Here is a 27,047-nt window from a genome sequence, read left to right on the forward strand (position 1 = left end):
GGTGGACATGACAAGTTACACTGATATGACTGAGTTAGTTCATTTTGCTAAAAGGGCATAACGACATATTATCTCTGAATTTTCTCAACACCGAGTTACTAGTGCAGCTGGTAATAATTCTACTCCATGGCGTCATCCACAGTAGCAAGGTGTAGGGTCACGATCATCTGCTTTTCGTGCACCTTTTACGCCTTCACGTCAAGCTTCTTCTTCAGCAAAATCATTTGAGCCAAAGAACAAAGGGGCAGCTTCCAATCGTTCTAATTCTTCTCCTTTTGACGGAAAGAAGAGGACAAGCAATATTGAGTGTCTTAAGTGTGGCGGACATGGCCCTAAACAAGCTGAGTGTCCTAATTGTCGTGTTATTATTGCTCTTGCCGATGGTTCTTACGATTCACAAAGTGAAGAAGAGGACGCATGTGATGAGATCTTTTCAAAAGATGAGAATATGGAAACTTACAAGTACGAGGCTGAGGATAGTGAATGTGAGTTGAGCCTGAATTGTTTGGCATGTCCATCATTCCAGTATGCTGTTGAGGGAGGTAGTCCATCAAGTACCACTCCTCATATTGCCCAGGATATTACTCATGCTGATTTTGAGATCTCCTTGCTGATTTGAGTGATCTGGAAGATGATCTTTCTGCTCCTGAATTGGTGAACATTCACAGGGCAGTAGAAAGGATTATTTGTGTCCCTGAAGTAGGGGAGGAGTTACCGCTATGTTGTCTTTCATCAGCATGTTTGTCCCATGACATGGATACACCGAATCATTCTTTGGTGGTTCATCATGTTCTTTCTACTCAGTTGGTAGCAGCTGAGAAAGGACAACGTCATAATTTGTTCCAATCACGATGCAAAGTGAAAGGGCAGGTATGTCGGTTTATAATTGATGGTGGCAGTTGCAATAATATTGTTAGTGCACTGCTTGTTGAGAAGCTTGGGTTGAAAACACGACGTCATCCACATCCGTATCATATGCAATGGCTCAATAATTCGGGAACTGTCAAAGTGTCCTCCATGGTGAGGTTATCATTCTCCATTGGTGATTATCAAGATGAGGTGGACTGTGACGTTGTTCCTATGTAAGCATGCCATATACTATTGGGGTGTCCCTGGCAATTTGATGTGGACTCTATACATTTTGGTCGCTCTAATAAGCATACATTTGTGCATAACGAGAACAAAGTTGTTTTGGTTCCATTATCTCCATAGGAGAGCCATGCTTCTGATATTGCTCAATTAAAGCGAGAGGATAGAGAGAAAAGACAATTGAGTGTGAACCACAAAGATAGTGAGAGAGCGGATCCTAAGCCATCCTACTCCAAAAAGCCTATTGACAATACCAGCAGAGTTCAACAAAAAAATGAGTGTTTGTTAGTGACGAAGAGTGATTTAAGAGATGTGCGAATGCCACAACCCCTTTTCTTTGTACTCTTGTGCAAGGAAACTGTTAATACTAATGACTTTGAGGACGTGTTCCCTAACAAGATGTCGTCTGGTCTTCCTCCTGTTCATGGCATCGAGCACTAAATTGACTTGGTTTCTGGTGCTACTCTTCCGAATCGACCATCATATCGTACAAATCCTGAAGAAACAAAGGAAATTGAAAAGCAGGTAAAAGACCTTCTGGATAAAAGGGTATGTGAGAGAATTTCTTTCTCCTTGTGTTGTTTCTGTGCTTTTGGTACCTAAGAAAGATGGATCTTGGAGAATATGTGTTGGTTGTCGTGCCATTAATGCTATCACTATTAGATATCGTCATCCTATTCCTAGGCTTGATGATATGCTAGACGAGTTGTGTGGATCTATCATTTTCTCTAAAATTGACTTACGTAACGTATGAAAACTGGTGATGAATGGAAAACCACTTTTAAGACAAAATTTGGGTTGTATGAGTGGTTAGTTATGTCATTTGGTTTGACTAATGCACCTTCGACATTTATGCGTTTAATGAACCATGTTTTGAGATCCTTTATTGGCAAGTTTGTGGTTGTTTATTTTGATGATATCATGATTTATAGTAAATCTTTTGACTCACATATTGATCATATTCATCAAGTACTTGCTGTTTTGAGAGCTGAAAAGTTGTATGGTAATATTACAAAGACCCTAGATATGCTCTCTGATCATTTCTTTTGGCCTCACTTGCGACGTGATGTCCAGTGCCACATCGAGAGATGCACAACATGCCTCAAATCTAAGTCTCGCCTCAATCCTCATGGTTTATACATTCTGTTACCTATTCCAAGCATATCGTGGGAAGATGTTTCCATGGATTTTGTTCTTGGATTACCTCAGACTCAGAGGAGGAGAGACTCTATATTCGTTGTAGTTGATAGATTTTCGAAGATGGCCCACTTTTTTCCATGTCATAAGTCTGACGATGCTTCACATGTTGCTGATTTATTTTTCAGGGAGGTCATTCATTTACATGGCTTTCCCAAGGCAAGTGTTTCTGATTGTGATACAAAATTTTTGAGCTACTTTTGGAAGCCAGTGTGGTGTAAATTGGGTACCAAGTTACTGTTTTCGACTTCATGCCATCCATAAACAGATGGTCAGATAGAGGTTGTGAATCGCACTTTATCAACAATGCTACGAGCTGTCTTGAAGAAGAACTTAAAGATGTGGGAGGATTGTCTTCCACATGTTGAGTTCGCTTATAATAGGCTAGTACACTCAACCACTAATTTCTGTCCTTTTGAAATTGTTTATGGTTTTAAACCACACACTCCTTTGGATGCTGCAAAGCTATCAGATTTGATTAAGAAATTGCGTGCAGAAACAAGGAAGAATATTGAGAAGAAGTCCATTCAGTATGAAAAACAGGCTAACAAGGGCCGGAAACAGGTTACATTCAAATCAGGTGACCTTGTGTGGCTTCATCTACGTAAGGAATGATTTCCCCAAAAGCGCAAGAATAAGTTATCACCTCGAGGAGATGGTCCGTTTAAAGTACTCAAGAAGATCAATGATAATGCTTATAAGATTGAGCTACCTTCTGACTACATGGACGTCAGTTCAACATTCAATGTCAAATACTTGACTCCTTTCTTTGAAGAACTTGAGTCGAGGATGACTCCTTTTCAAGAGGGGGAGCCTAATGAGGACATGCCTAGTACCGATGCATTATCTGGTAAGAACGCTAGTGACATTGTGGGTCCCATTACTAGAAGCAGGTCTAAGCAACTAGAGAAGGAAATGCAATCCCAGGTGAACACTAACCTTTATTCATTTAATCCTGATATTTCAAAAAATATTGTGCTTTCATCTGCTTGTTTTATGATTTTAAGAAATGATGGTTTACACAAAGATATTTAGCATGAGAAGGCAATGGTTTAGGAATAAAGAATTAACAAAGAACAGGCACTTATTTGCGGCTAATTTTTAATGAAGAAGGAGAGGAACCACCACAACCATTGAAGACTACACAGCATTGACGTATCAGTTACTTGGAGCTAATAATGGGAATAAACAGCCATGGCATGTCTTAATTTACTTGATGACCACTACCTGCATGCATCCACAGTCAAGGACATGCATTTCAGTTTCTTGAATAGCATCTAGACCATCACTATAAATAGATATGTTTAGGAAGCATGAGCGACTTTTTGGCTTTGCAGTGAGTGTGAGAGAGCAAGAGAGAGTGGTCGATTCACTTAAGTCGAGCCTTTACGCTCTAGCAGATAAACCGCTAATGCTCCAAGTCAGACCGCGGTAAGTCCACGTGGTTGCACCCTAGCGGTCAGACCGCGATGAGGCTCGGTCAGACCATGAGTGGGGTTTCTTGCTAAAATCTTTCTAAGTCTCCTCTCTTTGCATACCTCACTAACTCCAAGGCACTTAGGGTCTTTCTAACAAGCTCTAAACTATGTCCATGTACTTTTGAAATATGTTTAACTCACTTCGATAGAAAAATACGTATAACACATGCGATAATGATTGAGAATGCTTAATTAGGTGATAAATTTTTTGAGACGTGACAAACCTCCTCCCTCCCCCCCCCCCCCCGGCAAAAGAATCTCGCCACGAGATTCGATAACTTAGGGCGAAGGTGATGGTGATGAACATGGGAAGGAATCTACTCATAATTGGGAAAGATTTTTATCGAGCCATGTTGATGGAAAAAAAGATAACAGTGGAACATCACATGCGCTGGCGGTCAGACCGCAACTAGGCTAGATCGCAGCTTGGTTGGACCGCGGAAATGGCGATTAGACCAAAATTCATACAGAGAGTTTTGGGCTCTAACAGTCAGACCACCAACCAACGGTCAGACCGGCAGAGGCACCGGTCAGATCGCAAGCCAACAGAGGGGTTTAGGATTTTCAACGCTTCTGGTGGTCAGACCGGCAGACTAACTGCAGTCAAACAGCTAGGAGTAGGGTTCTCCCAGTTTGAAAGTTTCTAAGTGCAATTCTTTGGAACAACATTTTCATTCACATATCCATGACCATAGACAGGTGAGGTGCTCCAAGTATGCAAAATTACAATGACATTTACAAGCTCTCAAAGAGTTCGAGATACTTGGAGCGGATTTTACCCTCACGCTCCCATATCACTTCGTCTTTGGTGTGGTTGCTCCATTGAACTTTGATAAACTTGATCAAATGCCATCAAGTCTTGCACTCTGCTTCATCCAATATCCTTATCGATCGCTGACAATAAGACAAATCTGGTTGCAACCCTTGATGTGCAACTTCGATCACTCTGTTGGGACTCAAAGGCACTTTTTCAGTTGTGACACGTGGAACACATTATGAACAGCAGAGAGGTATGGAGGCAAGTCCAAGTGATAGGCCACCTCTCTATGCTGGGCAATAACTTGAAATAGTCCCACATATCGAGGTGGTAGCTTCCTTCTAACTTGAAATCACTGAACTCTCTTGAGAGGAGACACCTTGAGATACACATAATCTCCATTAGCGAACTCAAGGTCTCGGAAGTGGTGATCCACATAGCTCTTCTGTTGGGACTAGGCTGTGAGGAGACACTTTTGAATAGTCAGAATGTGCTCTTCGGCCTCCTTGACCAAATCCAAGACTAGGAAAGCCCACTCGCCAGAATCCGACCAATTCAACAGCGTTCGGCATCTACGACCATAGAGAGCTTCAAACGGTGACATCTCAATACTCGTTCGGTAGCTATTGTTATAAGAGAACTCCGCAAACGGCAAGCATATGTCCTATTGCTTCCCGTAAGTGAGAACACAAGCTCGGAGCATGTCTTCCAGGATTTGATTCACCAGCTCGATTTGACCATCGATTTCAGGATGATATACGGTGCTATGAAAGAGCTCAATTCCCATGGCTTCATGCAAGTTCCTCCAGAAATGGGAGGTGAACTGAGTGACTCAGTCGGAGACAATCTTCTTTGGAATCCCATGAAGACAAACAATCAAAGTGAGATACAGCTCCTCATATTGCTTGACCGAGTACGTGGTGCTGATAGGAAGAAAATGAACATACTTTGTCAATCGGTCCACAATAACCCAAATCGAGTCATAACCTTAGGAAGTCTTCGGCAATCCGGTAATGAAATTCATGCCGATCTCCACCCACTTCCGGGAGGGAATAGGCAAAGGCTGGAGTGTACCAGTCGGCTTGAGGTGATCGACCTTCACCCTTCGGTACAAATCACACTCAGCAACATATTGAGCGATCTCTCGCTTCATGCGAGTCCACCAGAATCTGGGCTTGAGGTCTTGGTACATTTTGGTACTTCCTGAATGAATGGACAACAACAAATAATGGGCTTCATCAAGAATTTTCTTTCTCAATGCCTCAACCTTCATAACCACTAGCCGGTTCCCAAACCACAGAACACCTTGGCCATCTTCAGAAAAACATGTGGGCATGCCTTCATCTTTGCTCGGATTTAGGCCATGCCCTTATCACTCTTCTGAGCTTCCTTGATTTGATCCAGGAGGGTAGATTTAATCTCCAAATTTGTAAGAAATCCCTCTAGACCCATCTCAAGGCCTTCGGCATTCATCACAAAGTGTGGAATTTCCAGGTGAAACCATAAGGCAATTGCATTGAGCCTTCCAGCTCAAGGTATCGGTGACAACGTTCGCCTTACCAGGATGATAATGCACTTCTAGTTCATAATCCTTGATTAGCTCGAGCCATCTCTGTTACCTCATGTTGAGGTCAGCTTGGGTGAAAGTATACTTGAGTCTCTTGTGGTCAATATAGATGTTGCACACATTTTCGAAGAGATAGTGCCGCCAAATCTTCAGGGCGTGCACTACTGCTGCAAGTTCTAGATCATGTGTGGGATAATTTTCCTTATGTGGCTTCAATTGGTGTGAAGCATAGGCGACCACACATCCTTCTTGCATGAGAACACAACCAAGTCCAAAGCAAGAGGCATCACAATAAGCATCAAAGCTCTTGTGAACGTCCGGTTACGCTAAAACTGGCGTCGTGGTGAGACGAGACTTCAATGTCTGGAAAACCACATCAAACTCCTCAGAGCATTCGAACTTGACATTCTTCTTCAACCATTTGGTCATGGGCTTGGCGATCTTGGAGAAGTTCTCGATGAACTGCAGTAATAATCCGTAAGTCCGAGAAAACTCCAGATGTCAATCACACTTCTGGGCTGCACCTAATTGAGCACATCCTGCACCTTGCTCCGGTCAACTGCAACTTCATTCTCTGACAAGACATGACCTAGAAAGGCCACTTCCTTAAGCCATAACTTACATTTGATGAACTTAGCATAGAGTTGGTGACCTCGAAGTCGGTCAAGAACAACACGGAGATGATCTGCATGCTCTTCTTCGGTCTTGGAATAGATGAGGATATCATCAATAAACACCACGACAAACTTGTTGAGTTCCTCCATGAAAACGGTGTTCATCAAGTGCATGAAGAATGCCGGTGCATTTGTTAAGCCAAATGACATAACAGTAAACTCATAAAGCCCGTAGAGGGTTGACAAAGCCATCTTTGGAATATCCTCTAGTCGGATCTTGATTTGGTGGTAACCTCAAGTCAATCTTGGAGAGAACCCAGGCACTGGTCAATTGATCGAATAAAATATCAATCTGAGGGAGTGGATACTTGTCCTTGATCATAACTACATTGAGCATACGATAATCAACACAAATCCGCAAAGTATCGTCCTTCTTCTTCACAACGAGTGTCGGGCATCCCCAAGGTGAGGAGCTCAAATAAATGAAACCCTTCACAAGCAATTCTTGAATTTGTTTCTTTAATTCAGCTAACTTGTTCGGCAGCATCTGATAAGACCTCTTTGAAATCGGGGTCATACCAGGCAATAACTCAATGGAGAACTCCACTGTTCGATCGGGTGGCATTCCTGGCAGTTCTTCTGAGAAGATATTAGGAAATTCATGGATGACTGGAATATCTAGGAGATCCGCGGTTATGACAATTTTCAGGGCATAAAAGCAAGGATGAGTTTCCTTTAGCTTCAAGTGGACTTAGGTGCTGGACATGTCATTAGAAGTGAGAGTACGCTGAGCACAATCAATGACAGTCTTATTCTTTGTGAGCCAATTCATTCCAAAATAACATCAATGCCCTTAGTATTAAGCAGGATCAAATTTGCAGGAAACTGAACTCCCTTAATGAGAATACCTGCCAAAGGAACGACTGGTTGGTTTTCATCATAGCACCGAGTGCAATATGATAGAGAAAGGTAGAATCTTGGTGGTCATGTTGTAACTTGAGATGTAACTCTCCTTGACAAAACAATGACATGCACCAGAGTCGAAAAGCACAATTGCAGGGGAAGACTTCACAAGCAGTGTACCCATCAACATGTTGTCAGCCTCGTGAGCTTCCTCGGTGGTGGTGTAGTTGACTCGACCGCGCTTAGGGACGTGTGCCATCTTGGAAGCTTGGGGAGGGGGTTGCGCCGATTGTGATGGCCTTGGAGTAGCCACCACAACTTCCAACTTCAGGAATAGGCAGTCGTGTGCATAGTGGTGAACATGCCTGCAATTGTAACAGGGCCACCGGGGCCACCATTCAAACTCCCCTGAGACACCGTAGGCCTTGGAGATTGTCCTTGAGGAGCGGAGAAGGATGGGTGTCGCACTATCCACATCAACCGTGGAGCAATTGTGGCCGACATGTGAGATGGTGGAGGCTAACTCTCCGTGCAAGTGTGTTGAGAACTCTCGCCCATAGAAGGTAACGGGACCCTCTTGCACTTCTTCTCCTCCTGATGGTTCTTTAGCTTGAACTCTATCATGAGAGAGGTGCTCACAAGCTTGTTGAAGTCGGCAAACTCATATGTCGACAGCCGATCTTGCATTTTGGAGTTGAGGCCATTCACAAAGTGATATTGCTTCCGCTCATCCGTATTGACCTAATTCGGCACATACTATGCAAGGTGCTTGAACTCCTACACATATTCCATCACCAACCTACCTCCCTGCTTGAGGTCCAAAAACTCTCGCCTCTTGATCTCTATAATCCCCTTGGGATGTGATAATCACGGAAGGCCTGGCGAAACTCCGCCTAAGAAATTCGGTGATTGGCGGGGTGCATGGCCAAATAATTGGACCATCACGCGCCGATAGCACCCTGGAGCTGATGGGCGGTAAAGAGAGCCCCCTCATGGTCTTCACATCTAAGGAGAGTGAGCTTATACTCGATAGTCCTTAGCCAATGATCCGCATCTAGAGGATCCTCAGCACGCATAAAGGTAGGCGGTTGAGTTCTAAGGAAATCCGAGAAGTCGTCTCAGCACCCAGCCCCACCTTCTCCTTGAGGGGTTGTATTGCGCACGAGAGCCTTGAGAAGCGCCGTCTGAGCCTGACGGTTCTGCTCAATTTGCATGAGCACATCCACCATACTCAGCGGTGGAGGCAGTAGAGGGTCGTTTTCATTGGAACCCTCAGGATGATCTCGGCAAGTTCTCATTCTGTTGTGATGACAAGATGAGGAGAGGAAAGTCAAATTTCGACTCATGCTATTTGCTATGTTGGATATTAACGGTTTGGACCCACTAGATCATATATTTGGAAGAATGCATGCTACATGAGCAACAGAAAAATGATGGCATGCTCAATCCCTATCTATACGTTTCTTTTCCGAGCGTATCACTCCGCAACAATCTTCAAGACCATAGGCATTTATACGTTCAAAGGCTACCAATCATCACCCTTCGCGCTGAGAAAAGAATAGGTAGCACAAACGGTGCTTGTGCATCTCGCCGCACAAGTGACAATCCATACGTTGTTGCCAATGTATTCACTTCTCGTACCGTCACCTTACGGGACTGTCCATTTAATCGCCACATGGGTAGACGATTATATCTATCATCGTATCGTGGATGTTCATACGTTATTGCTAACGTATTCACTTTCCGTACCATCGTCGTACAGAACATATCAGGCCCCTTCCTCGCACTAGTTGAGCCCCCGATATTTACCGCCATCGAGATGCATTCCTTACCTCTTTCGTCGATGCAATATGAATCACAAAGACCTCATAACGGGAAATAAACAACTTAAATGAAGCAACCAACCATACATTATACTTACGGGTATAGTATAGCAACTTATACATATTAGCATGAAGAGGTAAAAAGAAACTTTAGTGGGTTACTTTAGTGGATTCGACACCTTACTAATCCACGTCTTAAGTATTTTAGGCTACTTCATTAAACCAAGCTCTGATACCAAGGCTGTGAGAAATTGACCAAATAGTAATCTAACTAATCATCAGGATGATCATTTACTTAATCACAACTATGATGATTAACCGGAGTACCATCCCGTTAGTCTCGGCACGTGTTTTATGCCCAAAATCGAAACACATGTTTTTCCAACATATAGCATCACAATAAAGCTTAAGAAAGAGTGAGTAATTAAAATGTATTATAAGTTCTTAAGCATACAACCATTTACAACAATTTACACAAAAGAGCTAAACTAAGCAGTGGAAGATTAAACCTATCAACAACAAAAGGAGGGCAGTGCCATATGCCCTTAGACACCGCCTCAAACACCACACCAACAAGCAGGATGCACTACTCATTCACACCATCGACATCAGTGGGCATGAAGTAGCCAAACACCGCCTCTTACTCACCAACAGAACCTGAAAAAATAGCGTGAGTAAGAATGTAGCGAAAATAGCCCTATTAGACTATGATTATGATTTTGGTGATTAATGACAACATAGTCATTGGGACTAACATATTTGTCAGTATGTCTCATAGATGCAATACATTAAGAAGCCATCGCAGCTGGAACAAAGATTAACTGAATTGGAGAAGTCCCAGAAAATTTTTCTCACCAGATGGTCCGGTGTTTAGGGGTTGCACTCACTGGAGTATTTTGTCCAAAGGAAAAGTGAAGGCTGATGACTTCACTGGATGGTCTGATGCTCTGTGTGTTGAACCCACTGGAGTATTTTTGACGAAGGGGAGAAGGCTGATGACCTCACCGTAATCCGGTGATCTGCACTGGGGAACACCAGAATATTTCCTGCAGAGAAGAATACAAATGCAGAAGACTGAAGATCAATCCACCGGATGATTCGATGCTTGGTTTGTGCACATCGGATTATAGCACCGGAGCATTTCTTGCAGAGCCGACTGCAAGTATTGAAGACTGAAGAACAACCCATCAAAAAGTCTGGTGCTCTGACGATGAATGCACCGGAGCATTTTACATAGAGATGCTGCAAAGGCTCGGATGGCTCAAGATAACTCACCAAAAGGTCCGGTGATGGATTTGAAGGCACAACAGAGTGTCCGGTGTTCACAGAGGCATTGAGTGGAGTTCTAATGACTAGTTTCTGAGTTTGTACTCACTGAATGATCTAGTGTTAGTATTACTGTTTTTACTAGATCATCCAGTGTTAACAACTTTTCTGAGCCATTAGGAAAAAGTCTAGTTGGCGGGTTTGATGCTATAAATACCCCTCCACTCAGTCATCTAAAGTAGTGGCATGCTGCTAGAGTCTAGAGGAAGCTCATATATACTTGGGGAGACATCCAAGCCACCAAAGTGCTTAAAGTGATCATCAAAGGCGATTAATCACAAAATTAGAGTGTTTAGTACTTATAAGCCTAGAGTGAGTTGTAGCTAGGTGTTGCAACTTGAAGAAGGTGTCAAGGAGTGATCTTAGCTTGTATGGAGTGGTACGTTGATGTCTTGAAGTCTTGGTGACTCATTGGCATCTTGGGTCTTGGTGGCTCAAGCTTGTTAACCTTCTAACTTAGTGCGGAGCGGCATCAAGACACGTGTACGGAGATGTGGCGACCCTTACTTGGTGTCTCAAGATCCAAAGTGATCACGGCAGCAAGTGACCGGAAGAGAGCCTAGTGGTGAGACCTTACCTTGGTGGTTCATCGTACTTGAGACATTGTCTTGGTGACTTGGTAGCTCAAGAGTCGTGACTAGAAGAGACTTGGCGACCGGGAGCATATCCTTTATATTTGTTTTTCTGCATTTACATACTTGCAATTTACCTTTCTAGAATATGTTGTAAAACTCTTTTGAGTGGTAGAGTAGACACACTAGATAAATCTAGAGCATATTTAGATAAAATTTGATATAAGTTAATCTTGTGAAGCTTTTGGAGCTAATTTTGTTTAGGTTTCTAAGTGTCCTAATTCACCCCCAGGACATCACCGATCCTCATAATTGGTATCAGAGCCTTGTGCTCTTGATAGGCTTAACATCCTATAGTTGTGACGTCCGGGATTGAGATAGATACCTATAGTGCTCCACATTTCGATTGCACTAATTTCCCCCGTTGAAAAATTCTAATGTCTTGTTATTTGTAAGCCAAGGATCTATATATTTGGAGAGTCACCGATAAAGGGATGATGCCTTGCATTACCAACAAGGATAGGCAATTAGATGTATTGATAAAAAGTATCCTTTTATCATCTTTAAATGTTAATGCATTTAATCATATTTATTCTCTCACCAATGTACATGATATTTCAAATAGTCTCATTGAAATACATGAAGGTACAAAGGATGTGTGCGATGAGAAATATCATGTACTTGTTACTGATCTCAATAGCACTAAACAATTAGCCCATGGAAGTGCTAATGACATGTACTTACGCTTGAATATTCTTGTCAATGAGATCAATAGGCTAGTTTTGACGCTAATTGACAATGATCAAGTGGTGAGAAGAATACTTCAAGCTCTTCTTCCAAATTACAGGTTGATAGTCTCCATCATCTACGACAACAATGACATCAAGAAGATGACTCCAAGTCAAGTGCACGGCAAGATCACCGCCCATGAGATGACCATGAACATGGGGGTGGAAGCCTCTTCCTCATCCGACACCAAGAACCTTCATCTCACAAGAAAGCAAGCACCATGCTCACACATGAAGGTGAAGATGAGAAGGCAAGAGCAAGAGTCAAGCTCAAGTGAAAGATTATGAAGATGTTGATAAAGAAATCAATGAAGATGATGAGCAAAGTACATTAAGTGATGAAAAAATAGATCCTAAAGTCGCTAAGCATATCTCTCAAGTAGAGAAGAACATCAAGAAGATCAATGCCAAGATTGATCATCGTATCTTCATGAAAGACTTGGTCAAAACTATTGATCGCATCAAGAAGGAGAAGAAGACTAAGAGTAAGAGGGAGACAAGGGAAAGAGCCAAAGCATTTGCAAGCATGGGAAAATGGCTGAATGAAGATGATAATTCAAGCTCAAGTGATAAGAGCTTCACCACCCACTCCTCCAAGAGAAACTCTTCCTCAAGGTCATCATCACGTAAGTCATCTCACAAGTACCTTATGGCTAAATATATGGGTAGTGATGTAAGTGATGATGAATCCGATTGAGGATTCTCCTTCCTATGATGAACTCATTCATTTGATCAATGAGCAATAAAGGGCTCTTAAGAAAAAACCAAAATAGCTTAAGAAATTCAATGCAATGACATTCATGCTACCTTTGTTTCTAATATGAGCAATTATTGAGAAAATTAAATTTACTAAATAAGGAGTATGATGAGCTTAAGGCTAAATTTGAGAGCATTGAATCTCAAACTAAAGTCCTTTTAGAGCAATCTACCTCTCTATTTAATTTTAATCATAAGGTAGATATTTGCACTTCTTGTGATAATTTAATTGATTTATCTAACTCACCCCTTTGCAATGAGATATATGTTGAGAATGTTTTTTAGAACCATCTAATGATCTCATTGCGCAAGAAAATGATGAGCTCAAGCAAGAAATCAAAAAGCTCAAGAAGAATTTGGCAAGATTAAAGGGTAAGAACTATATCCAAACACTTTAAGATAACCATGCTACCATAATAAAGAAGCTTGTAGAGGGGTCTACCGTGACATACTTCAAATGTTATCAGGAAGGCCACAAGTCCTTCCAATATAAGTAAGTCAAGAAGAAGATCAAGGAGAAGAAGAAAGCAATAAATCTCTCCAACAAGACCTCCACCATCTACACTAAGCCCAACTATAAGAGCAACCACTACAAGCTCAAGAAGAAGGACAATGACAAGGTGGTTGCGTACAAGGTTGGAAGAAAGGAATGGGGGTGGAACCAACCCATTTGGGTGCCAAGGAAGTCATCACTAATATAAAAAAGTCCAATCGGTTTGGGTTCCAAAGAAGACTTGAAGCCCGAGGCGGCTATGAGGATTTGGAGACTTGACTCACAAAATGAAGTGAAGGTTCAAACAAAAAATCCAAGTGTATAAGATTGGACGCTTTCGATGAAGATCATGATCATCATATACCCAAATTCCCATCCAAAGGTAATGATGTAATGAAGCTAAATGCAAAATCTTTCAATTGTTGTAGATCATTTGCCTTGTTTAGGATTGCACGTGAATATTTCAATTTATTGCGCATAGTATAGGTTTTCATATGGTAAGTTGCTTGTGTTGTTTATCTTTAACCCATGAGCGACCTACATGGTTTATTAGTTGTAGGTCTCTTACATGGCAAAGGTTTCACAATTGGTATCTTTTATGTGTCATGAATCAATCTATAGGGTACCCTTCCCATTATTATTAATAACAAGTGCATATGTCTCGCAAGTATTCAAAACTTGTATACACACATTTAAGAAGAATATATCCTATGGGTTACGATTTTGAGACTAACATGTGTTGCTAGATATCTTTTTTTAATCTTATGGAGAATTGTTAAAGCTTCCATAAAAGTTAGACTAAGCAATAAAGTACCTCATATTTTCCCTTCTGCTTCTGGCTGTCTCGCAATACCTTCTACAGCTTGTCCTGCAGCAGTACCTTGACCAACTCCAGGCCCAATAGAAGAAAGCCCTACGGCCAATCCAGCAGCAATCAACATGTCCCCGGAGGTATGCAATGCTTAAAGGCTTCAATTAATATAATTTTAATTCTTTTGTTTATTTAATCTACCTCCATACATGATATAACTTAAACTTTCTACCTCTACTTATTGTCTAGATGTGCATATATTACTATATTCCTATAAGTGGTATTCACAAGTGGGTTTCATTATATGTATGCACACACAAAGGGGGAGTTTAGATTATACCATGTGAGTTTCATGAATTATGATCCATATTTGTCTTTTTTAATTGATATCAATGACTTCTATTCTTACAATTGGTATATCTTTTCAATTGGTATCATTTCATTAGATCATGATTTATGAAGCTATCTTCTATGTGTCTAACACTCTTTCTCGAGTTTAACATATGGTTGTAGTCCTTTTTGAGATTGTTGACGAAGGAGGAGAAGTTTGATGACCAAAGCAAGAAGCAAGATACAAGATGTCTAGGAGTACCAAAGTTGACAATGAAGGAGAAGAAGATACAAGAAGCAACATGAGCCACCTAGGTTGACAATGGGAGAAAAGTTCTTGCATGGGTCGATCAAGGGAGATAGTGGCAATGGAGAAGGAGGAGCCATAATAAAGAGGGACTAAATGGTAAGAACATGCATTCAAGCAATGTGGTAAGATTTTATGCTCTTTACAATTGGTATCATTCATTATTTACCACTTGCTTTGGTTATGTTGTCACCAATCACTAAAAAGGGGAAGATTGTAGAGAAAATGGTCTTATTAGGCTATGATTATGATTTTGGTGATTAATGACAACATAGCTATCGATACCACAGGATAAAAATCCCTTGTGTCGAGTTTATCTCTACCTTATTTACGTTTCTACATTTACATACTCGTAATTTACGTTGCTAGAGTAGATTGCAAAACTCTTTTGAGCGGTAGAGTAGACAGATAAACCTAGAGCATATTTAGATATAATTGATATAGGTTTATCTTGTAAAGTTTTTTAAGCCAATTTGGTTTAGGTTTTTAAGTGTCCTAATTCACTCCTCCCCCTCTTAGGATGTCACCGATCCTCACAACGAAAGTACTCGGAAGACTTAATCCATATAGGGCACATATAAATAGCCCGACTCCAAGGATTATGCATTAAGCTATTAGCAAGAAAAGACCATATGGTTAAATCGAACATATGCGACCGCATCCTAGACACCAATGTGTGAGCATTAAACTTAACTGACAACCTCTCCAAACCTGTAACAACCTAAACATAACTGTAATAGAACCAACTCCCAACATACCCTATACAAACAACCACGCACATTCATGACTCTACGACTACTGCAAATGGACAGAAGCATGCTCATAACCGATAATGTGGTATTTTGAAATAAGTTTACACCCTGCAGGGGGTACAACTTTACCTACATAACTTGAGGACCATACGGCTTATATGGCCACACAGGTTCATACAAGGGGTTACTCATGTTAACCTTTCCCAATAAGCCCTGATTGTTTGATCATGCGTCACTAGGTGCGGGGGTCATCCAGAACTACTCTCGGAGCACACTAGATACCCCAACCGGCCTCTGATGCCCGGCACCATCAACTCGCTTGCCAAAAAAACATAGGTACAAAGGTAATTGACTTATCGTTCCCATATACGACATTTAGTAAGCACGGAAAGTGCTCAAGCAACCTGCAACAACGATCGATGCTTAAACGATGCAAGCGATCTACAGTGTCCAGGTTCCTCTCTCGACCTGCACCGAGGAACTCCACATCGGGGCAGGAGAAACACCCCTAAGACCGATCACATCTTGCCTTATCCACATTACTCAACCAAATCAACATCATCGTTGTATTTTGTGAACACTAATTAAGCCTAAGCTCACGAGCAATAATCAAATCATTGCTCGTCTTCTATCGATGACTTATGCATTGCTAAGCATATTAAATCGGTCTTGTAATGTAGACAACAACATTGTTAACTAGGATACAAGGATATAGATAATCAACAACTCAAGGTAGAGATCATGCAACCAACATAGGTTCTACCCGAATAAGCCCGACACTTGATTTAATTAATGCAAACATGCGTAAGGTATAGTTTATCAATTTTAGACTCCATTCAATTTGAACAAGAGAGTGCAATATGCTTAGATGTTTGCCTGCTGCTCCAGTATTTGTCTGACGCTACCAACACAGAACTCACAGAACTTGTGTGGTTCAGCATCGCCTTCGCTCGCTTAGTCTGGCGGCTCGGCGCACTCTAAAAGAATCACGAATGCAATGCATAAATAAACAACGATGGAAAAGTATGCATAAGATGCGTGCTCAAGTAATAGTAGAGCGCCGAGGTTCGAAAACGTTTGCAAAAGATCACTGAAAGATTAGGGTTAGGAAGTTTGAAACCCTGGATAAGCTAAAATAATTACATCTAGCTTTTAGAGGCTGGCGATTAGACCGACTTGAACTAGCAGTCAAACCACTAGCACACAGAAGGTTTTGGCCTCTGACGGTCAAACCGATGTTGTGCTGGCGATCAGACCATCGACCAACAGTTAGACCAGCCCTAGTGGCGACTAACCCCTGTATAGGGTTTTCAACTCGGATTTTCCGGCCCTAACTGGCGGTCAAACAGGCACTATCATCGGTTAGGCCGTCAGACCTTGCCGGCAGCGCCTTTGCGGGGTCGTTGGCGAGGACTCAGGCAAAACCTTTGACAATGAAGGGTACCAAAATGCTCTATAGAACTAGTGGAGTGCTTTTAAAGTGAATAGGAGTAACATTCACCAAGCTGAACTCAAAGTACCCCATAAACTGTATCTAGGCTAGGTTGAACTTGGGTCTAAACTGAGGGTCGAATCAAGCTCAGAAACAACAGAAAAACGGTAGGGGATGCCTCACCTTAGTGTATAACAGCCACCTAACGGATCAATCCACTCCAGAGAAGCTTCAGTTTGGAGATTGTGCTCCGAGGTGGAGTGTGGGCTTGAGGTTGGATGAGCGTACCTCTGGCAAGGGAGAAGAGGGGAGGACTCGAGGAAGTCCTTTGGAAGCTTGGGGAGGTTCCCACCGTCGATCTCTAGTCATTGTGAACGTCGAGGTAGAGCTCTCCTTCTCTATCTAAGGTGGAGTGGGGAATAGATTGAGGGAGTGAGTGTGAGAGAGAGAGAGCAAGAGAGAGTGATCGATTCACTTAAGTCGAGTCTCTACGATCTGGTAGTCAGACCGCCAATGCTCCCTATCAGACCACGATAAGTCCACGTGGCAAGCCCATGTGGCTGCACACCTGCAATCAGACTGCGATGAGGCCTGGTCAGACCGCGAGTGGAGTTTCTTGCTGAAATCTTTCTAAGTCTTCCCTTTTTGCATACCTCACTAACTCCAAGACACTTAGAGTCTTTCTAACAAGCTCTAAACTATGTCCACATACTTTTGAAATATGTTTAACTCACTTCGATAGAAAAATGCATATAACACATGCGATAATGATTGAGACTGCTTAATTACATGATTCATTTTTCAGGACGTGACATCTATATCATCGCGATCTGCTTCCTTTACGTCCACTTCATCGTCTTCTGCTACATTGCCATCACGGGTGTCTGCATCTCACGCTGCCATTGGGTATATATACATTGCGAACCATTATATATTAGAGACCTTATCAGAGCTTGTCGGAATTCTTCTTAGAAAGCTAGTTGGGTCTCATCGGGACTTGTCGGAGCTATTTGTTTGCATCTATTTAGGTTCATGTTATATTAAAGAATTAAATTAAATTAAATATGAAGGTGCTATTTTTTTTCCAACAAAGAGGGGTATTTTGAATGGTTTGTGGGTTGATCGATTTCCATAACCAAACCAAAGTTGAAAGTTAAAAGGTGGACTTCGTACTTAAAGAAATATTTGGTACATGATTTGAACTAAAACTATCATGCTTGAAGTTTGGTGTAGACTTCCAAACTCAGTGCAGAATTTGAACATAAATGGACTTCTTGAAGATATCGACTCTAGTTCCTCAAAAATTTCATTTGGCTTCCTAAAAAAAATAGTATCGACTCTATAAATTTGAACTAAAGATAACTAGTTGTTGCCAACAACCAGCAAAACTCCAGCCAGTACATAATCCACCACCACCATGCCGCCAGCTTAGAGAAAGAGTAAATTTCAAATAACTTATGTTACGTGGCCTAGATTATCCCAAAACTAGGAAGCAATTTTATAAAACTACACAAATTTATCAATATTATAACAAAACTACAATATTTTGTAGCAGCATTAGTTTGGATCCACACGGGAGACACAGGTGGGTCTTAATTCACATCCAAGCTAACAGTGTCTTGCGTGCAGGCCCACGATATATGTTGATGTCCAAACTAATTATGTTAGCTAAAAAGTATAGTTTTATTATCTACGGGCAAAGTATAGTTTTATGAAATCGGTTCAAAAAAGTGTAATTTTGCAATAACTAATTAGACCACAAATAAGTGTGTAGTTCTCTTAAATTTACTTAGAAACTGGCAGCTAAAAGAACAAGTCTATACGATCGAGATCTGGCCCTTGATACATCATGGGCTAGTTTGTCTAGGGCAAATCACGAGACCTCTTTATTAAGTACAGGATTACAATATCTCGATATGACATCCAACAATACGTAAAGCACTGTGCTCACAGGAAGTCAGCTTCCTCTTAGGACCTGTTTAGAGCCTATTTGGAAGAAGGAAATGCTCTAGGAAATTTTAGGATTCAGTTCAAGTTTGTACCAAATCCTAGGAATTTAGATCCTAAAACCCCCTTTCTAAATAGGGCTTTTGAGGCTTCCCGGGTGCAGGAATGAGCCGCCAGATTCACCGCATGCCGAACGAGGACATGTAAAATATGAAATTTCCTTCTTAGCTATTGGATTTCAAGCAAAATACTCAGTTATTAAATAGATGTCATTCTAGAAGACGTATAGTCAAACTAAAAAATTTGATCACTTGTAAACACAAAACTATTAGTATTTGGCACATAAAAATGATACTAATGCATTTGTCATAAAAAATACTTTCACCTCTCTAAATTTTTATCAACTTTTATTTAGTAGTTATAAAAAGTAATGATCAATCATGTTTGTAGGAGACTATATCGATATCCTTCAATGATAGATAAAAAGAATGGAGTAGTGCCAGCTATCTAATGATTTTTCGCCACCTTTTGACTTACCATATACAAGTGTTTGCCAATGTGCCTCCAGCTGTGCTCGACTAACACCCTGTGCTCGACTAACACTCATCTTGATCGCGAAGCCATCCTGGTTGCCTGCGTTTCAATGGACGTAACATCCGGCAGCCTATCAAGCCATATAGATCCTGATGCGATAACGCCACCTGCCGAGTTCCAAATCACAGCACCCGAACCATCTGTAAGAGCGCCATCATCAAAGGCACATCATCAAAATTGATTTTGACATAACCTTCTGAAAAGGGGAAAAACTGGAAAGTGCAGTGATTGCCGCAACTCATCTCGTTGCATTGCAGCTAGGCAGAACGCACATCCAACATCCATCGGACTAACCAGACAATGTCATGCGGCAACTTTTTTTTTTTCCTTTCCGAGAGGACGGCATCAAATCTACTGGCAGAGCCAGGGCAGGCTGTAAGGAAATTCTATCCTAATCAACCATTCAATGATAATAAACACGACAACACACAGTGGTCAAGCAAATTCCACTTACCAGATACAAGGAAAAGTAGGAAGACATTCTAGTTTCACAACACTGTCAAGGTTGACCGTGCAAACCATTCAATTTTGCCAGCGAATACAACTTGAAACAACTGAATATGATGAAACATGTAAAGTACATTGTGACATAGGCGATCCCTAATGTTAAAACATATTGCCGTTGAGAAACATGCATTCAATTTTAACACTCATATTGCCTCTCATTTGTAGAAGTCAAAATCTGTCTCAGGCTTCTTCACGTTGGTTCGGTAACCCTTCTCAAAGTCCTTGGGGAGGATGACATATCTGTTTTTCCGGACAGCATGCATGCCAGCTTCTTGACAGATAGCAGCGATCTGAAAAGGCATGACTTGATGAGTATTAACAAGGACTGAAGGAGTATCTAATTTATATAATCAGATCTATAACTTGCCATCATATCATATCCACTACTGCATGAGGTAAGAATAAAAGTAATATGTATTTGTATATGCTAAGGTTTGAATCAAGGGTAACAAGTATAAGCATTGTATGTGCTTTGCGCACTCCCATTACAGATGATTCAATGCATGCTTTGCTGATCCTCAGGGTCTAGTGGATTGTGTTTAATTATTACACCATTCGTTTCGCTTTGTTTGTCCGGTTCGCATACCTAGGTGGCACAATGCTTGCGTAATATTCAGTAGAATCATATCAAACTTGCACTCATTAGATTGATCAATACTTCGCCTATCTAGTAAGAACAAGAACAATCCAATTCTGTAAAAGAAATATGTAACTTTTGTGCCTCATAGGTATGCAGACCGGGCAAATATAGTGAAACGGAGTTAGTATATGCTAAAAGTGTAGGAATAATGGAACAAATGCAAAACTATTTGAATGAATAAACTAACAAGTCATAATGAAAAGAGACTCACATCAGCAGCGCTGATCTTATCAGGTCTGGAAACATAATCTTCCAAATCGACCTCATCACTCAAGTTCATTTTGGTAGTGCAGACCTGAAGAAAAACAGCAGCCACGAGATGAGAAAAACAAATATAGCCCAGAAAAAATAAAGCAACCAATTAAGTTCCATAACCGACATCATGAGTGACAGATGGATGTGAAAAGGAAAATTATAAAACAAAAAAGCGAAGTTAATTGTAACTTTTCGCAAATCCTAGAAAATCCTATCACAATATATAAACTGCATATCACTTGTTACTTTCCTTTTGTAAAGATTGAAGACAGCCTAAACATGAGCATCCGCATCTGTGCAGAACAAGTTGGTTGCTGGTATGTCTGATTCTATAATGTAAAATTCTCCAAAATAAAGAAAATCTTGCAGAACAAATAGCTATTTGCACCACTTTTTTGACTCAATGCTCAGAATCGTTGTCAAACCAAAAAAAATATTCTGTTATACCTAATTAGTAAGCAAAATTTTAACAAGTTATGACCACATGTGGAATAGCAGGAATCAAATACTAGCACAGCAATACAAACGATTACATTCAAGTTAACATGGAATATGTGATACTTCACACATTCTACTAACAAATACTGATCAAGAGGTTATCATAAATCATACCACACAAGTTTTCACAAAACAGAACTTACTTGGAAAACAAGCCTCTTCTGCCTCCGGTCAGGAAGCGGGAACTCAATTTTCCTATCAAGTCTACCAGGACGCAATAGAGCAGGATCTAGAGTATCTGCTCGGTTAGTTGCCATTATAACCTTCACATTCACCGTTTGATCAAATCCATCCATCTGCAACATACACAGGCACATGTTTTTTTTAAAGAAATGAACTCAAAAGTTCCAGCAGATCTTAGCAATTCCCCAAAGTCAGCTTTTGAAGACCATAGTTGTTTTCTGATGTCACAGTTTCCATTTTTTCTATATTCTGTTCTCAGACCACAGAAGAAAATATCAAATTGGAATAAAGATATCAGAAACATTAAATTTTGACTTGCAAATAGAACCTCTTTTGGATTTCTCTGTCTAAAAACATACACATTTATTCAAGTTCTAAGCTGTTTTGCAATGATCAGCTTTACCTGATTGAGAAGCTCCATAAGAATACGCTGAACTTCTCTGTCAGCACCGGTCTGAGCATCAAAACGTGCAGTAGCTATAGCATCAACCTCATCAATGAATATGATAGCCGGGGCATTCTCTTTAGCCAATCGGAATACATCTCGAACCATCCTAGGGCCCTAAAAAGGCGCTCAAAGAACAGAGTGTAAAGAATAGGACCAATAACTGAAAAAAGGAACCAAATGACAAATAATTATGTCAACCACATCGTATCTATGAGTAACCACTAAGCATACAAACAATGAAGCAAGACACTCACATAATTAATTTAACATGAAGTGTAAAACAAATATTAGCAATAGCTAACTCAGTCTGGTCATGTGCAGTAACAACAGATAATTTATGTGCACCATGTACTGGTAAAATACAAATAAAAAGGTGGTTCTTCATACTATTCACATTTATTGCACAGATAGATAAAGATATGTCCAAATGATACGAGAAAACGAGAATGCTACAATTCAAATAGAAATAATGTGCTTGTTCAAGCATACACTGGGCAACCTGACCAACTCAGCCAGCACCTCTCTGCTAAGTGTTTTCACATTTGCTAGACATAATAATGATAGATATCTATTTTTACCAAACCTTTTTTGGTATATCTTTCAGCGGACCTAAAACGCATACATCGCTGCGGGCATGCCGCACTCAGTACATGAGTAACCAATTGAAGTTTGCTGTGCAACTATTTGCTATATTTTATTTACAGAACAAAAGGATGGCATGCAAAGAGCAAAGCTACAAATTCATAAACTTACCTCACCCAAGTACTTTTGTACAAATTCCGAACCAACTACTCTGATAAAAGCAGCAGTAGTGTGATGTGCCACAGCTTTGGCAAGCATGGTCTTGCCAGTACCTGGAGGACCATAGAGGAGCACACCTCTTGGAGGATCAATACCAATCTGCTTGTACAACTCATGATGAGTTAAGGGTAACTCAACGGCTTCCCGGATTTCTTGCTTTTGGATGTCACATCCTCCAATATCCTGAATACCATCAGAAGGCACAAAATTATTACAGACTTATTGTGTTTACTGTAAGAAACTGCTAAAGCAACAAAATCTAGACTCCAGAATATTTTAGGTTTGTATCACATTCTGGACGTAGTCCTTAGTCTAAAGAAAATTAAAATAAACTGGCAATTCTTGATTGATTTTGGAACTTAACTAGTGGTTAGAAAGCTCTGGTAACTAATTTTAATATTTCCTCAACCACGTTTTACTGATTAGGGTTCTGATCATAATATATATGCTTAATAGCTCACGTGATAATCTATAAGCAGAAGACATGCAAAGAAGTTGCAGATCATTGACCACCAACAAAAATTTGTTGAATTCAAAAATAGAAAAACTCCTACAATACAAAAGCAAGGCCATCATTAGTATGGTATCCCCACATGTACATAAAGATACTTGTACAAATATTTCTCGAGAACAATGCAAACATTCAAATTTCAAATCACCATCCCATCATCTAATCACTAAAAAATCTTAGGCTCATCACAGTATTACACTATGTCACAGCTAAATCTGGCAAAGTTCTGCAAAAACTAAATACCCCTCAATCCTATCTAACGAATGCGCAGATACCTATCAAGATATGCCTAAGAAAAAGAAAATTTGAGGAGAAAACCTAATTCAATTGCCATCATGCTGAAGCACACATCCAATACACAATACTGCAATCCCCTGGCATTTCACTGTTCTTTAACTGAAACTATAAAATCATGAAGACTTAGATGGTGCCCATCACTACAAAAGTCCCAACATTCTATGTGAAACCAGCCCAAAATGCACAAACTCCTCAGGTCAGCTTTTAAACCAATTTCTGACAAAATTTCCACTCTTTCCTTAATAATTATGCTACCAATTAGTATGTCAAAATTGAGCAGAACCAAAAAAAAAGGTCAGTTGAGAGTGCAACTAGTGTGAATTCTGCTGCATCAATCGCATTGACAAATCTAGAGTCCAAGCAGACGAATTACATAACAAAAATATAGGATTCGAAAGAACAAAGCAGCCTACAGTGGATCTATCAGCAGATCCATAACAAATCAAATCAACCAATGGCTTCATGCAGACCCAGGAAATTCGAGGAGAAACTCACGTTATAGGTGACGTTGGGCTTCTCCGATGACCCGAGCAGCGAGATGCTGGAGTCCGCCTCGGGCGGCAGCACGTCGACGAGCGCGTTGGAGTGGCGGTGCAGCGCAACGGACGCCGAGGGCTTGAGCAGCTCGCGGTTGATGGTGCTGAGGATCCGCACGTAGTAGTTGCTCCCGGTGGTGGAGCCGACGATCCCGTTGTTGCCGTCGACCATCTCCATGAACTGACCGATGACGAGCGGCACGGACTGGATCCGCTTCACCTCCTCCTGCGCGCGGAGCAGCTCGCGCTTGAGGTTCTTCTGCTCGTCCTTGACATACTCCTCCTGGATCTCGACAAACTCCATGTGGCGCTGGAGTGACTTGAGCCGCCCGTAGAGGTCGTCGTCGTCCTCGGCAGAGGTCAACGCGACGGCGGAGGCGGAGGAAGCCGGGTACGACGGCGGCGGAGCGGCCACTGGAGGGGGCGGTGCGGCGGCGGCAGATGACATCGCGGGAGGCGAGGGTTAGGGTTTGAGCGTTTGGTTCGAGTTTGGGTACAGATTGGGGTTCGATTGCTAGATGAAGACGGGTTTGCTTGCAGGAAGGGAAATAGCGTCCGGCAGCCACAAATATGTATCCGGCTGGATGCTGGAGGGTTCTTTGCAGTTTTCCTTTCGTAAATTTATGAGTTTTAGATGAAATTCATACGTTAAACATACTCCTGTGCATGTCTTCACTCTGTTTATGTAGTAATCGTCGTCTTACGAAGTTAAAACCCTTGTTTAGAACGCGAGAACATTCTTTAATCACTAAGAACCTGTTTGGAAGCCTAGGATCCCACCTAATTCTACGATTTTAAGAGTATTTATTTTTATATTTTTTTATTAAAAATTTAAATAAATAGATTCTTCGTGAAAAAATTATAAAACTAATCATCTGCAGCCCTTTAAAATGGTGGTTAGACCTGCTAACCGTCCCCGGAGGGCGGGTGGCCTAACCGCCCCCCTCAGAGGGTGGCGAGGGGTGGCTGCGCGAGCCCGCACCTTATCGCCCCTGAGAGGGCGGGTACGGCTCCTTGCCACCCTCTCAGGGGACGGTAAGGGGGCTGCCCGTCTTCGCCCGTTGGTCTCCACCCCTCCACCCTCCTCTATAAAGGGGGTTAAAAATAGTTAAAAATCACATTTTATTCAGAAAAAAGAAAAAACTCTGAAGAGGGAGGAGAGGAGCCCAGCGAAGCCCTGCTGCATTTGATCCGTGGATTTGAAGATCACTTTCTGGTAATTTTTTTTATTGTTGTTAATTAGTGCAGTAGTAGTATATTACATAGGTTTTAGATATGTATGACCTAGGGTTTAGAAAATACTATGTTTAGTAGAAAATTATCAAATTTATTTAGGACATGGTAGGATAACAGTGAAATATAGAATATTATTTGTACTATGTTAGTTTTGAATATGTAAATTTTATAGAATAATAATTATAGGGTTATATTGTGTGACATAGGAGCTAGCACTATATGATAATAGGTGGACCTAGGATGTAGCGTTTAGAAAATGATAGTATACTGTGAATATTAATTCCGACATGATAAAATAGCTATTAAATGTAGATTGTATAGAGTAATATTTGTAGGTAAGTTTGGGTACGGCTATTATTGAAAACCTATTGTTATGTATGAATCGGTGTCGGTAAATTTTTTTCTTCGATACTGAGAAATATAGTTCGTCGGTCTTAACATTGGTTATATTTGTGGATGTTTTCAAGGATGGTAGATAAATTAATTTTTCAGATATATTATGGTGAGGGTGAAATTAGGTACGGTCCTAACGGTGTAGATCTGTCTAGATTTCGTCATGTCATGAAGGACCTTAGTAAAGCTAATGAGAGGACCATTGTAGGTGTGTACAAATGGCTCATGCGATTTTTCCAACTGGATCCGCAGCAACATGAGCTGAAGCTGAAAGCTGTCCTCAGCCGTGCTAGTCATGGATATTTTGGGGAGCTTGTTCCGATCGAAGCCACATCAACTTGGAGGTAGTATATAGATATATCTTGTAAACGTGACCTGCCTCTGGTTTTGTTAGCTGAGGCGTACTTGAAAGATCAAATGGAGGTGAACTCTGCGGAAGCAGTAGCAGGACCAAGTGAGGCAGTGGAAGATGAATTAGACCAGATTAATGTCGGGACTAGGGCAGATGTTGGAGATATTCCAGAGATGCAACCGATGGGTGTAGCCGATGAAGGGGAGCATATCCCTAACATCGTTGAAGAGATGGAGTTGTAAGATCAAGAGTTGGAGGAAGGCCTTGTCGATGGGGATTCATCTGACGAGGAGGGTAATGCTCTAGTGCATGCAGAGTGGAGAGATCATGAATTTTCAAAGCTGGTGGTTAGCGAGACTGATCGTACACCGTGGCAATACCATGAGAGCGAGGTGTCTCAGGATGCTATGTACCCTACAAAGGAGGCAGTTATTGATGCAGTTAAATTCTGATCGCTGTCTCTTTGGAGACAGTTCAAGGTTGTTAAATTCAGTAAAAGAGAGTATGATGTGAAGTGTTTGGTGTCTTAATATCCTTGATGCATGCATGCATTCAAAGGAAAATTGGTAGACTACTAGCAGTGCTCAATAGTTAAGGAACATAATTGTCACATTGAGGAAATAGAGTTTGCTCACCGGAACCTGTCATCTGCCTTTATTGCTAATGTTATGTACGGGGAGATTATGGACAACCTAAGGTATGAGCCACGATCAATAATCCGTGCTATTGAGCAAAGGTTCCAGTACACGATAAACTATGCGAAAGCATGGAGGGCGAAACAGAAGGCTATTGAGATGAGGTTTAGAACATATGAAGATTCATATCATAATCTACCTCGTCAATTAGCCACAATT

The 27,047-nt window shown here is 41.1% G+C and overlaps 1 protein-coding gene across 1 annotated transcript; it reads right to left on the reverse strand.

Annotated features, from left to right (window-relative positions):
- Positions 1-19,968: 19,968 nt before the first annotated feature.
- LOC133922205 (26S proteasome regulatory subunit 6B homolog) lies at positions 19,969-24,805 on the reverse strand. Its single transcript, XM_062367423.1, has 6 exons — positions 24,172-24,805; positions 22,821-23,051; positions 22,023-22,181; positions 21,580-21,732; positions 20,895-20,978; positions 19,969-20,333 (listed from the first exon to the last, which is right to left on the reverse strand). The coding sequence occupies exons 1-6, from the start codon at positions 24,658-24,660 to the stop codon at positions 20,199-20,201; spliced, it is 1,251 nt and encodes a 416-aa protein (XP_062223407.1). The 5' UTR covers positions 24,661-24,805; the 3' UTR covers positions 19,969-20,198.
- Positions 24,806-27,047: the final 2,242 nt, after the last annotated feature.

Source organism: Phragmites australis, chromosome 6, assembly GCF_958298935.1.
Source record: "Phragmites australis chromosome 6, lpPhrAust1.1, whole genome shotgun sequence".
In the NCBI taxonomy this organism is placed as follows: Eukaryota; Viridiplantae; Streptophyta; class Magnoliopsida; order Poales; family Poaceae; genus Phragmites; species Phragmites australis.

Excerpts from the sequence above, each read along its gene's own strand:
- LOC133922205 (XM_062367423.1), bottom strand. The coding sequence starts at position 24,660 with ATGTCATCTGCCGCCGCCGCACCGCCCCCTCCAGTGGCCGCTCCGCCG. Across the intron at positions 20,979-21,579 it reads AGAAGAGGCTTGTTTTCCAA|GTCTGCACTACCAAAATGAA; the intron begins GTAAGTTCTGTT and ends GTTTTTCTTCAG. Across the intron at positions 20,334-20,894 it reads ATAAGATCAGCGCTGCTGAT|ATCGCTGCTATCTGTCAAGA; the intron begins GTGAGTCTCTTT and ends ATGCCTTTTCAG.